Consider the following 12,864-nt stretch of genomic DNA (forward strand, 5'->3'; position numbering starts at 1 on the left):
TGCACAGCTAAAAAAAGACCAGACACACCTCATGTGCTGACGGACGGGGGCTGTCCAGCATTAAGGAGTGTGATTGTAAAAAAATCACGTGAAATCAGCTGAAGGAATTACCTGTGAGTTCCAAAGTGCTATTACCAGTCCAGGTAATGCTATGACTGTACGCAGGGAGTAAAAAACAATGTGGTAGAATGCTCGAGCAGCTTCTCATAAGCCATACATTGCTCTAGTCAGTGCTAGGCAACCTATGAAGTGTTGTATAAAGAGGGATGCCACTGGACTGTGGACAACTGGAAACGAGTGACCTGGAGCTAAGAATCACGCTGTACCCTATGGCAATCCGATGGAAGGATTTGATGCCCCGAGAACATTGCGTGCCATCATATGTACTGTCAAAAGTGAAGTGTGGAGGTGGTGTTACCATATGGGGAAGTTTTCGTGATTAGGTGTGGTCCTACTACCATGCTTAAGAGAACACTAAATGCTCACGAACATGAACATACCTTATGGCAGTGTATACAACATAGAGTCAAGGAACAGTTTGGTACCGAGCTAGGTGGCGCAGTGGTTGGACACTGGACTCACATGCGGGAGGACGACGGTTCAATCCCGCGTACGGCCATCCTGATTTAGGTTTCCCGTGATTTCCCTAAATCGCTCCAGGCAAATGCCGGGATGGTTCCTTTCAAAGGGCACGGCCGACTTCCTTCCTCGTCCTTCCCTAATCCGATGAGACCGATGACCTCTCTGTCTGGTCTCCTTCCCCAAAACAACCAACCAACCAACAGTTTGGTGATGATTGTTTGTACTCATATGAGCATGACAGAGCTCCTTGTCATAAAACAGTCTCAGTGACGCAGTGCTATATGGACAAAAACATTCCTCAAGCAGATTGGCCAGCCCAGAGTCTCGCCAATGGAGCACTTTCGGGATGAGGTAGAATCTTGACTGCACTCCAGACCCCAGTATCGCTACCTTCTCAGGATTTGGCTCCTGAGGAATAATGGGCAGCCACTCACACACAAACATTCAGACACCTCGTTGGATGTTCCCTAGCAGGATACAAACCGTCATAAAGGGCAAGGGTAGATATACCCATATTAATGCCCATCAGTAGGTGTCCAAATACTCCTGATCAGATAGCGTGATTGAGGTAGCTGGGAGTAGGTGCTACTCTGAGTTGAAGAAGTTGTCATAGCAGAGGAATGTGTTGTGGGATCTATCAAAACAGTCGGGAAAACAAAAAGTCATTTTCTGTGCATTTCGTATATTTCTCTTTTTTATCCAGCACGCAGCAACATTGTACCTAACAGTGACATTCACTACTGGCCATTAAAATTGCTACACCACGAAGATGACTTGCTACAGACGCGAAATTTAACCGACATGAAGAGGATGCTGTGATATGCAAATTATTACCTTTTCAGAGCATTCAAACAAGGTTGGCGCCGGTGGTGACACCTACAACGTGCAGGCATGAGGAAAGTTTCCAACCGATTTCTCATACACAAACAGCAGTTGATCGGCTTTGCCTGGTGAAACGTTGTTGTGATGCCTCGTGTAAGGAGGAGAAATGCGTACCATCACGTTTCCGACTTTGATAAAGGTCTGATTGTAGCCTATCGCGATTGTGGTTTATCGTATCGCGACATTGCTGCTAACGTTGGTCGAGTTCCAATGACTGTTGGCAGAATATGGAATCGGTGAGTTCAGGAGGGTAATACGGAACGCCGTGCAGGACCCCAACGGCCTCGTATCACTAGAAGTCGAGATGACAGGCATCTTATCCGCATGGCTGTAACGGATCGTGCAGCCATGTCTCGATCCCTGAATCAACACATGGGGACGTTTGCAAGACAACAACTATCTGCACGAACAGTTTGACGACGTTTGCAGCAGCATGGACTATCAGCTCGGAGACCAGGGCTGGGGTTAACCTTGACGCTGCATCACAGACAGTAGCGCCTGCGATGGTGTACTCAACGACGAATCTGGGCGCACGAATGGCAAAATGTCTATCTTTTGGATGAATTCAGGTTCTTTTTACAGCATCATGATGGTCGCATCCATGTTTGGCGACATCGCGGTGAACGCACATTGGAAGCGTGTACTCGTAAGCGCCATACTGGTGTATCACCCGGCGCTATGCTATGGGGTGCCATTGGCTACACGTCTCGGTCACCTCTTGTTCGCATTGACGGCACTTTAAACAAGGGACGTTACATTTCAGATGTGGTACGACCTGTTGCTCTACCCTTCATTCGATCCCTGCGAAACCCTACATTTCAGCAATTTCAGCAGGATAATGCACGACCGCATGTTGCAGGTCCTGTACGGACCTTTCTGGATACAGAAAATGTTCGACTGCTGCCCTGGCCAGCACAATCTCCAGATCTCTCACTAACTGAAGACGTTTGGTCAATGGTGGCCGAGCAAGTGGCTCGCCACAATACGCCAGTCACTACTCTTGATGAACTGTGCTATCGTGTTGAATCTGCATGGGCAGCTGTACCTGTACACGCCATCCAAGATCTGTTTCACTCAATGCCCAGGTGTATCAATGCCAGAGGTGGTTGTTCTGGGTACTGATTTCTCAAGACCTGCGCACCCAAACTGCGTGAAAATGTAATCACATGTCAGTTCTAGTATAATATGTTTGTCCAATGAATACCCGTTTATCATCTGCATTTCTTCTTTGTGTAGCAATTTTAAGATCTGGTAGTGTATGTGGGGTACATTCCGAGCCCCACATGCAACGAATGCACTGGAGTGGCTCGGAACACCGCAGATGGCCTCACTAAAACACCCCTGTGTGTCGCTCGACACAGAGTGGGTGCGCCCGTAAGCTAGCTCCAGACTGGCCATCGCTGCAAGCGTATTTCTCGCTAGGCAGGTGCTGAGTGAGTCCACGGTGTACCTGCGCAGGTGATGCTGTACCTGGCGGCGGCGTCGGTGTGCGTGGCGTCGTGCGCGGCTGCCGTCTACTCGCCCGTCGAGGACTGGTCCTTCTTCGAGGCGCTCTACTTCTGCTTCGTCTCCTTTGCCACCATCGGCTTCGGGGACTACGTCACCACGCAGGTCAGACGCCTGGTACAGATGACTTCTCACACTCACTCTTTTCTGTAAGAAGGAAAGGGCCGAAATATTGCGTCCCTCAACAAACTTTACCTGTCCATGTTAGAATTCCAAGTATAGCTACGGTAAAAACACTCAGAAGACTTGAACGTACAGTATTTTCCTGATTTTGAACTGGAGCTCTCGAACATACCACCCCTTTTACCATTTACATTTAGGAGGTGACTGACGTCTCTACCATATAAGAGGTACTAATTGTTCCCAGCTCTCAGCCACCTCCTGATGATAAAAAAGGGTAATATTTTGAAAAGCTCAAGTTTCAATCAAAATACGACGCGGCTTTAAGGCTGGAAAAATCTTATGCAGGTTGTTACCATGATAATGTTTAAAACTCTCAGGTACGATGGTGAAGGTTAAATGCATCAATTTGAGGTGAGAGACACTGGCCTGGAAACGACTAAGCCGAAATCGTTCGACTTTTTCTGACAGGGAAATACACGACAACCTAGGTTCATGGGACGTAATCCACTTGTTATTCGTCAATAGATGTGGTTTCAGCATGATTAAGTCCTACCTCACTTTGGACTGAGGATTCGTGAACACTTGAATGAGACACTCCTTGGAAAGTAAATAGGCAGAGGAGGTCCTGTTTCGTGGCCAGCATGTTCACCTGATCTCATCCCACTTGATTTCTTTTTGTGAGGCCAAGTGACAAGTGTTGTGTACGAGGATGCTGACGAGAGTGAAGAGGATCTCCTGGCAAGACTTCTCGCTGCCTGCGACACTGTTCAAACGACACCAGGGATGTTACAACCGGTACGACAGAACTTTGTGCGACGATGACATGCCCTCATTGACGTTGGGGGTCGCCTTTACGAACAACTGTTGTAAAGGAAGCAGGTTGTGAAACTTGTGCACCTAAATGGAATTCATTACTTCTGTACTTTAGCCTTGGGATTTTCGGTCTCTCTGACATCGTTACTAGTCCATCAACAGGGGAAGTTATTTGAGGGCACTAGGGAATATTCAGCGGGAATTCAATCCGTCATGACCAGCGTTCCGAAGCTGGGGCCCTTAGCTTCCGCACTGAGCTGCGCTAAGGGGGAACTGAGTAAATTTTTGGCTTATACCTTTCGACTGGGTCGTTTCTGGACTAGTGTCATTACCTCGAATTAATACATTTACCTCTCCCAATCATCCCTGAAAGCCTTTAACACCATACGGTGTCACCCTGTGTGTAGGGGCTGCTGCGAAAAATTCCATAGCCCACGTGACTTCGAGCTGCGCAACAGTTCGACCATTTCTACTTGCTTATACAGTGGAAGATCCTGCAATTTTTGTCTTAAATGTTATCTTGGCAAACGCACAGGAAACAGCAAAGTGATTCCCTTGGATAATGTCGCTAGCCACTTAATTTTGAGTAGCACTTTGCATATAAAAACAAAGAGAAAGGTAACACAAATTTTTAACATTAACCTGTGCATGCATAGCAAGTTATGATTCCAATATTAATATCATTAAAAATATTCCCCTTTGTATGAAAATTGACCTAAAACTGAACAACAGCCCGTGAAACATGAGGTAGTGAAGCAACTTTCATAGCGCAACAGAACAATAAAGGGGACCTTGAACATAAAGTACATGAAGATGTATCTTATAATAATTCTAACATAGCTCATCAGTGTAAGCGTATCCTTATATGAAAGATACGTGCAATGCAGTTGTGACAGAATATGGTATGTGCAACTTGAACTTAGATTAGTGAACTGAATATGACATAATTTCAAGAAAATTATGTGGCGTCTGAAAGCAACATCTAGAAAAGTTTCCCTGCTGAAGGCAGTTCAGTTGAAACATGCACATGTGACGGAATATGGTATGTGCGACTTGCACTTAGATTAGTTAACTGAAAATGACTTATAAATCAAGAAAGTTATGTGATGTCTGAAGGCAATACCTACAAAAGTTTCCCTGCTAAACGCAGTTCAATTGAAATATATATGAAATAGGTAGATGTTTTGATTCCACCAATAAAGCTGAAAAGAGCACATCAACAAATAGGCGTTAAAGATCGAAGTATGAGAAAATGTCTTCGTTAGTAAAATAATTAATAATCTCAGTTATTATTCGGAAAGTAGAAACAAAAGCTCCTCCGTAAAAAATTCAAATGTCCACTTACGACCACGTGCCCTTACAGAACGACACATCTAAAAAAGACAGAAAAATAGTGCCATACTCACGACAATCACCATAGTATTATTTAAAGAGTTTGGAAGTTTTGTGCATGCGCCCTATAAGCTCGGAGAACTTCATGAAACATGGAGATTGATCCTCACGTGCTCTAACAAAGACTAATATTGTTAGCGAGATGGGCGTAATAAACAGGAGCACATGGGAGAGGTAAATGTTATCCGAAGAAGATGAAGGTGTTCGCTTCCGGCACTAACTCTGCAAGCAGAGAGGTGGCGAATCTGCTCTACAATTAAAATGAAACAGTGTCTTATTTGAGGTGAATTACAAAACGGTTTTTGATACCACAAAGAAAACTGGAAGCCGACCTGATACGTCCACATCACCTTGTGTCCTACAGTGCGTTCCTTTCTTTTTGCAATATCGGTCATCCCCAGACCACGATATTTCAAGTTCACTTTTCCTTTTCCTTGAACCAGGGCCTTAAGTGTAACCCAATGTTCCCGCATTCTTTTCCTGCGCTGTTCCTACCTCGCTTGAGGCCCCGTTTTTTAGTTTTAGTTTCTTGGATACCATGGTGCTTCTGGAGTTTCTTCTTGAGCAGGATGCGTTTGTGGATATCCTCCAGCGTTACCTCCAGTTCATGCAGATCTCGTTCCACTTCCGTGAAGCAATGCGCTTGTTGTTGTTGTTGTGCACAACAACAATGCGCTTAACACTTTTTTATTTGGCATTTGGCAGAAAAAATACACACATCAAAAAAGTTTTGCATCACCCCGATTCCCAGAACTCCTCGAGATGGACGCCACAGCAACAGTCCCTTTGACTGTTCAGAGATGTCACTAAACCCACCCAAAGATGCAAACAACCATCCATGAGCAGCGCCTATTAGACGGAGGGGGTCCGACAGCCGATCAGTTCCACCAGGAAGAAGCTACACGGCTCGTGTTGTCTGAAGTTCATCAATACCTAGACGGTCAATGTCGCGGTTCGATCGCGTCCTCATTGTTATTTTGTGCCAGGAAGGGAAGGGAAGTGTCCAGGCGTCTCGGAGTGAACCAAAGCGATGTTGTTCGGACATGGAGGAGATACAGAGACACAGGAACTGTCGGTGACATGCCACGCTCAGCCGCCCAAAGGCTACTACTGCAGTGCATGACCGCTACCAACGTATTATGGCTCGGAGGAACCGTGACAGTAACACCACAATGTTGAATAATGCTTTTCGTGCAGCCACAGAACGTCATGTTGCGACTCAAACTCTACGCAATGGGCTGCATAATGCGCAACTTCACTCCTGACCCGGTATTGGAGGTACAGCGATGTGGACCACCTCCTCTGAAGGTCTCGCTGTACGGTGGTACAACATGCAATGTGTGGTTTTCATGAGCAACAAAAAGGGCGGAAATGATGTTTATTTTGCAAGAACAGACATAATGTCTTATGGGACAACCGCAATCAGTGATTTTATAATGTTACTTAAACTCCGTCTTGATTGCAATTTTTTTTAATTATTCATATGACCGGTTTCGGTTCATTCAGAACCATCTTCAGATCTGTAAAAATAATTATACTAATTTACTATTTCACGAAAGCAAATCTTTTTCATCCTATCTTATCAACATCAAATGTACCAGAACGTACCTGATATTTAAGTTACAGGAGTAACCCGACCAATTCAGCAACTTTCACATGCTACGTCACTTAAAATTGGTTGGCAGAGTGCACGTCATTTATATTAATTATAACACTATTACCGACAGGTGGCGTCTGGTACATTTGTTACATTCCATTTGCACATACTGTATTCAGCACATCTTTTTTATATTAAAAATATTTAATTAAAATATGTAGATGTCAAAGCTAAAATCTGTACTTGTCAGGATTAAAAAACAGTAAAATTATCATTTTTATACGATCTAACAGGCATAGGGCGATTTATATATCTATGGTGCTGGTGTTAACTTGTTTTCTTCTACGGTCTGCTTCCGTGGTTCCCGCCACTTTGGTGTTGTGCCGCGGTCCGCTCAGTCGTCTGCTGTCCATCGCCGCGGGCAAGAGGGCCGCACAGGAGGGCCCCGTCAACGACGCCAGGCGTTGCACGCGTCTTCCGGCTTCTCCACCGCGCACCATCTCTCATCCCTCGGCCTGGATCTCCATACGCAACAGTTGTCATCTTAGTAGGTCGTCATAAATGCTAAAATAGGCGTTATGATTGAATTCGCTTTGTTCGTTGAGGATTAAATCCGGATCTTTATTTCTGTGGGTGTATATTTCGATCTCTTCTAAAATGTTAAGGAACCGTCCCTTGTGAGCTCTATGCAGGATGTCTAAGTTGTTTTCAATATTCGTGACTGAGTGCTTTGTCGCAGCCATATGCGCCCCAAAAGCTGTTTTGTTTTGAGAGTAGGTGTGCTCCCTGAATCTGGTTTCAAAGTTCCTACCAGTCTGCCCTATATATTGCTTACAGCGAATTCAATCATAACGCCTATTTTACCATTTATGACGACCTACTAAGATGACAACTGTTGCGTATGGAGATCCAGGCCGAGGGATGAGAGATGGCGCGCGGTGGAGAAGCCGGAAGACGCGTGCAACGCCTGGCGTCGTTGACGGGGCCCTCCTGTGCGGCCCTCTTGCCCGCGGCGATGGACAGCAGACGACTGAGCGGACCGCGGCACAACACCAAAGTGGCGGGAACCACGGAAGCAGACCGTGGAAGAAAACAAGTTCACACCAGCACCATAGATATATAAATCGCCCTATGCCTGTTAGATCGTATAAAAATGATAACTTTACTGTTTTTTAATCCTGACAAGTACAGATTTTAGCTTTGACATCTACATATTTTAATTAAATATTTTTAATACAAAAAAGATATACTGAATACAGTATGTGCAAATGGAATGTAACAAATGTACCAGACGCCACCTGTCGGTAATAGTGTTATAATTAATATAAATGACGTGCACTCTGCCAACCAATTTTATGTGACGTAGCATGTGAAAGTTGCTGAATTGGTCGGGTTACTCCTGTAGCTTAAATATCAGGTACGTTCTGGTACATTTGATGTTGATAAGATAGGATGAAAAAGATTTGCTTTCGTGAAATAGTAAATTAGTATAATTATTTTTACAGATCTGAAGATGGTTCTGAATGAACCGAAACCGGTCATATGAATAATAAAAAAAAAAAATTGCAATCAAGACGGATTTTAAGTAACATTATAATGATGTTTATGTTGATCTCTATTCCAATTTCCTGTACAGGCTTCGGAACTCTCGGAACCGAGGTGATGCAATTTTTTTTATTTGTGTGCTATACAGCCATACAAATTACAATACATTTCAAGTAATTGCTACGAATCGAGTAAATCACGAAGGTAGACCTACTCCAGCATTCCACAAGTCTTCCGCAGAAACCTATCTGTGTACTCTGGGATTAGATGAATCCGAGAAAATATGGTTCAGATCAGCACAGGAGATAATGTCACATTCAGAATAAGGAAAATTCAATATTCATGATGAGAAATGACGTGCTGAGAAATATTAACGATTATACCGCATCTGAAACACAGTGCGCTTAGCCAGCTTTGAAATGTCCGCGATGGATATGTTAATAAGATTAAATCGAATGATTGGTCCTCGTTCCATGTCACTGAGGTCTCTTGACAGACCAATTCTGTCGTTGCTGCTTCTGTAATGAATATACACCCCGCATCCATTTATATTGGCGGGTCTGTCTTTCATGACATCTAGTGGCCAACTTCGGTCTACATATACGAGCCAGGACTTTTGATCAGATTGAGGATTCTGTGTTAAACAGAGCTCGTAATTTCTTGAATTGTTTGGAGTTTTCGAGAGTATTAGTTTTCATGCTACATCATTCTCTGAAAGTTAGACTACAAATCTCAAAATTGGTGTATGTAGTAATACACTGACAGAAAAATGGCCAACACCAAAAAGTAATTAATGTAGAGTAATGAATTCGCGAATACGTTCGTCTAGGTAGCGTATTCAAGCGATTAACATTGCAAGGTGACAGGTTTTTCCCCTCCTCTGCCTTCCCTACTCCTTCTCGCGTCTGCGCTGTCCCCCCTTTTTTTAATGTGTCCTCTCCCTCCATCGACTCCCCCCCTCCCTTTTTGCTTTTCCACTCCTCTCCTCTCCTCTCCTCCTCTCCTTTTTTCCTCCTCATCTGTACGGATCCTCCTCCCCACGCCCCCCGTCTGCCTTAGCCTATGGTGTGTTATCTACCCTATAGTGAAGTGTTTATGTGAGTGATCAGTGTTGCGCGTAACCTTATTTTAATTGTTGCGAACAGCAAGCACACTGTCGCTAGGTATGTTTTTTCTCTCTTGCGAACACAAACCAGACTGTCGCCGTGTTTTTTAAATTGTGCCTGTCTACTTACTGTGTGTCTTCATTAGCATCGTCAACCCCTTGTTTCTACATTTTCACTTCCACAACTTTCAGTCATTTACAGTTTATAAAAAGTAACAGTTTTATCGCCTGTTTTTTTATTGTTTGTTATCTTCGCAGTACGTTTGTTAATTCTTCTGTTGGGTGTTGAGCGGCATATTAAGCTGCTGCCAGCCCCCTCCCCCCACCACCCCCACTCGCCTCTTCGGAGGGAATGAAATTCAGTAAAAGAAAGAAAAAAAAACAAGATGATAGTTAATGTAAGCACGAGAAAAGCCATTGTAAATGTGAAATGCTGGTACATGAGTAACCGGTGTAACCGCCAGAATGTTGAATGCAATCATGAAAACGTGCATGCATTGCCTTGTACAGATGTCTGATGTTAGTTTGTGGTGTGGAGTTCCAAATCTGTTGCACTTGGTCGACCAATTCATGGATGCTTAATACTGTTTTTGGATGACACATAAGTTGTCGTGCGATGAGGTTCCACGTGTGCCCGATTGGAGACAGATCTGGTGATCGAGCGGGTCAAGACAACATATCGACGCTGTGTAAAGCATGTCGGATAACAACAGCGGTATCCAGGCGATTGTTATACAGTTGGAAAACAACTCCTGGAATACTCTGTCATGAATGGCAGTACAAGTCGCATCACCAGGTTGACGTACAGATCTGCACTCTGGGTGCATGGAATAGTAATCTGAGGGCCCCTGCTGTCATACGAAAACGAACCTCAGACCATAACTCCAGGTGTGGGTTCAGTGCGTCTATCACGCAGACAGGTTGGATGCAGGGCCGCAACTGGGCTCCTCCTAACAACCACACGGCACCGAGGCAGAACTGACTTTCACGAGAAAGCACAACAGACCTCCACCCTGCCCTCCAATGAGTTCTCGTTTGACATCACAAAAAGCGGTGGTTTCAGATCAGTGGAATGCGCACTACAGAACGTCTGGCTCTGAGTTGTCCTTGAAGTAAGTGATTTGTAACATTCCGTTGTGGTACAGTGGTGCCAACTGCTGCTCAAGTCGCTGCTGCAGATGTAGTACTATGCGCCAGAGCCATGCGCCCGACAAGATGGTCTTCCTCTCGGTAGTGCCACGTGGCCGTCCGCAGCCCGGTCTCATTGAGACTGTACATCCTCGCGACCACCGCTGCCAGCAGTTATGTACATTGGCTGCATTCCTGCCGAAACTTTCTGCAATATCGCAGGAGGAACATCCAACTTCTTGTAGCCATATTACAGGATTTTCTCCAAAGTAAGTGATGTGTTGATGATGGCGCCTTTTTCGCCTTAAAGGCATTCTTGACTAACATCAACTCACAGCGTCAAATCTCTAAGGTAATTAACGGTCACGACCATTACAGGGTGAATTTAAAGCAGATTTGTTTTCAATCCTCATAGTGTTGCTGCTAGCGACACTCTTATGTGACTAGGGCGAGATTCCAATAGACATCATCTTTCAGATGTACCTACTAACTTTCGTTTATGCCGCACAACGCTCTCCAGGTGTACGATCATTTTTTTTGGCATTGTCTTTTACAAGGTGTTTCAAAAATGACCGGTATATTTGAAACGGCAATAAAAACTAAACGAGCAGCGATAGAAATACACCGTTTGTTGCAATATGCTTGGGACAACAGTACATTTTCAGGCAGACAAACTTTCGAAATTACAGTAGTTACAATTTTCAACAACAGATGGCGCTGCGGTCTGGGAAACTCAATAGTACGATATTTTCCACATATCCACCATGCGTAGCAATAATATTGCGTAGTCTCTGAATGAAATTACCCGAAACCTTTGACAACGTGTCTGGCGGAATGGCTTCACATACAGATGAGATGTACTGCTTCAGCTGTTCAATTGTTTTTGGATTCTGGCGGTACACCTGGTCTTTCAAGTGTCCCCACAGAAAGAAGTCACAGGGGTTCATGTCTGGCGAATAGGGAGGCCAATCCACGCCGCCTCCTGTATGTTTCGGATAGCCCAAAGCAATCACACGATCATCGAAATATTCATTCAGGAAATTAAAGTCGTCGGCGTGCGATGTGGCCGGGCACCATCTTGCATAAACCACGAGGTGTTCGCAGTGTCGTCTAAGGCAGTTTGTACCGCCACAAATTCATGAAGAATGTCCAGATAGCGTGATGCAGTAATCGTTTCGGATCTGAAAAATGGGCCAATGATTCCTTTGGAAGAAATGGCGGCCCAGACCAGTACTTTTTGAGGATGCAGGGACGATGGGACTGTAACATGGAGCTTTTCGGTTCCCCATATGCGCCAGTTCTGTTTATTGACGAAGCCGTCCAGGTAAAAATAAGCTTCGTCAGTAAACCAAATGCTGCCCACATGCATATCGCCGTCATCAATCCTGTGCACTATATCGTTAGCGAATGTCTCTCGTGCAGCAATGGTAGTGGCGCTGAGGGGTTGCCGCGTTTGAATTTTGTATGGACAGAGGTGTAAACTCTGGCGCATGAGACGATACGTGGACGTTGGCGTCATTTGGACCGCAGCTGCAACACGGCGAACGGAAACCCGAGGTCGCTGTTGGATCACCTGCTGCACTAGCTGCGCGTTGCCCTCTGTGGTTGCCATACGCGGTCGCCCTACCTTTCCAGCACGTTCATCCGTCACGTTCCCAGTCCGTTGAAATTTTTCAAACAGATCATTTATTGTATCGCTTTTCGGTCCTTTGGTTACATTAAACCTCCGTTGAAAACTTCGTCTTGTTGCAACAAGTCTGTGTTCTAGGCGGTGGAATTCCAACACCAGAAAAATCCTCTGTTCTAAGGAATAAACCATGTTGTCTACAGCACACTTGCACGTTGTGAACAGCATACGCTTACAGCAGAAAGACGACGTACAGAATGGCGCACCCACAGACTGCGTTGTCTTCTATATCTTTCACATCACTTGCAGCGCCATCTGTTGTTGAAAATTGTAACTACTGTAATTTCGAAAGTTTGTCCGCCTGAAAATGTACTGTTGTCCCAAGCATATTGCAACAAACGGTGTATTTCTATCACTGCTCGTTTAGTTTTTATTGCCGTTTCAAATATACCGATCATTTTTGAAACACCCTGTATATGGGATGGGGTGATAACCCGCATAAAACTCTTCCCCCACATTCCTCACCCCTTTTTCTTGGATCTGCGCCTGTGTACTCATTGATCG

General features: G+C 44.8%; 1 protein-coding gene across 1 annotated transcript in view; it reads left to right on the plus strand.

Moving 5' to 3' along the window:
* LOC126417123 (potassium channel subfamily K member 13-like) overlaps positions 1 to 12,864 on the plus strand; it is a 487,391-nt gene that overhangs the window by 400,131 nt on the left and 74,396 nt on the right. The window contains exon 4 of the mRNA XM_050085019.1: positions 2,923 to 3,075. Within this exon, the coding sequence (XP_049940976.1) occupies positions 2,923 to 3,075 (153 nt within the window). The remainder of the gene's footprint in view (positions 1 to 2,922; positions 3,076 to 12,864) is intronic.

The sequence above is a fragment of the Schistocerca serialis genome, chromosome 8 (genome assembly GCF_023864345.2).
Source record: "Schistocerca serialis cubense isolate TAMUIC-IGC-003099 chromosome 8, iqSchSeri2.2, whole genome shotgun sequence".
Lineage (NCBI taxonomy): Eukaryota > Metazoa > Arthropoda > Insecta > Orthoptera > Acrididae > Schistocerca > Schistocerca serialis.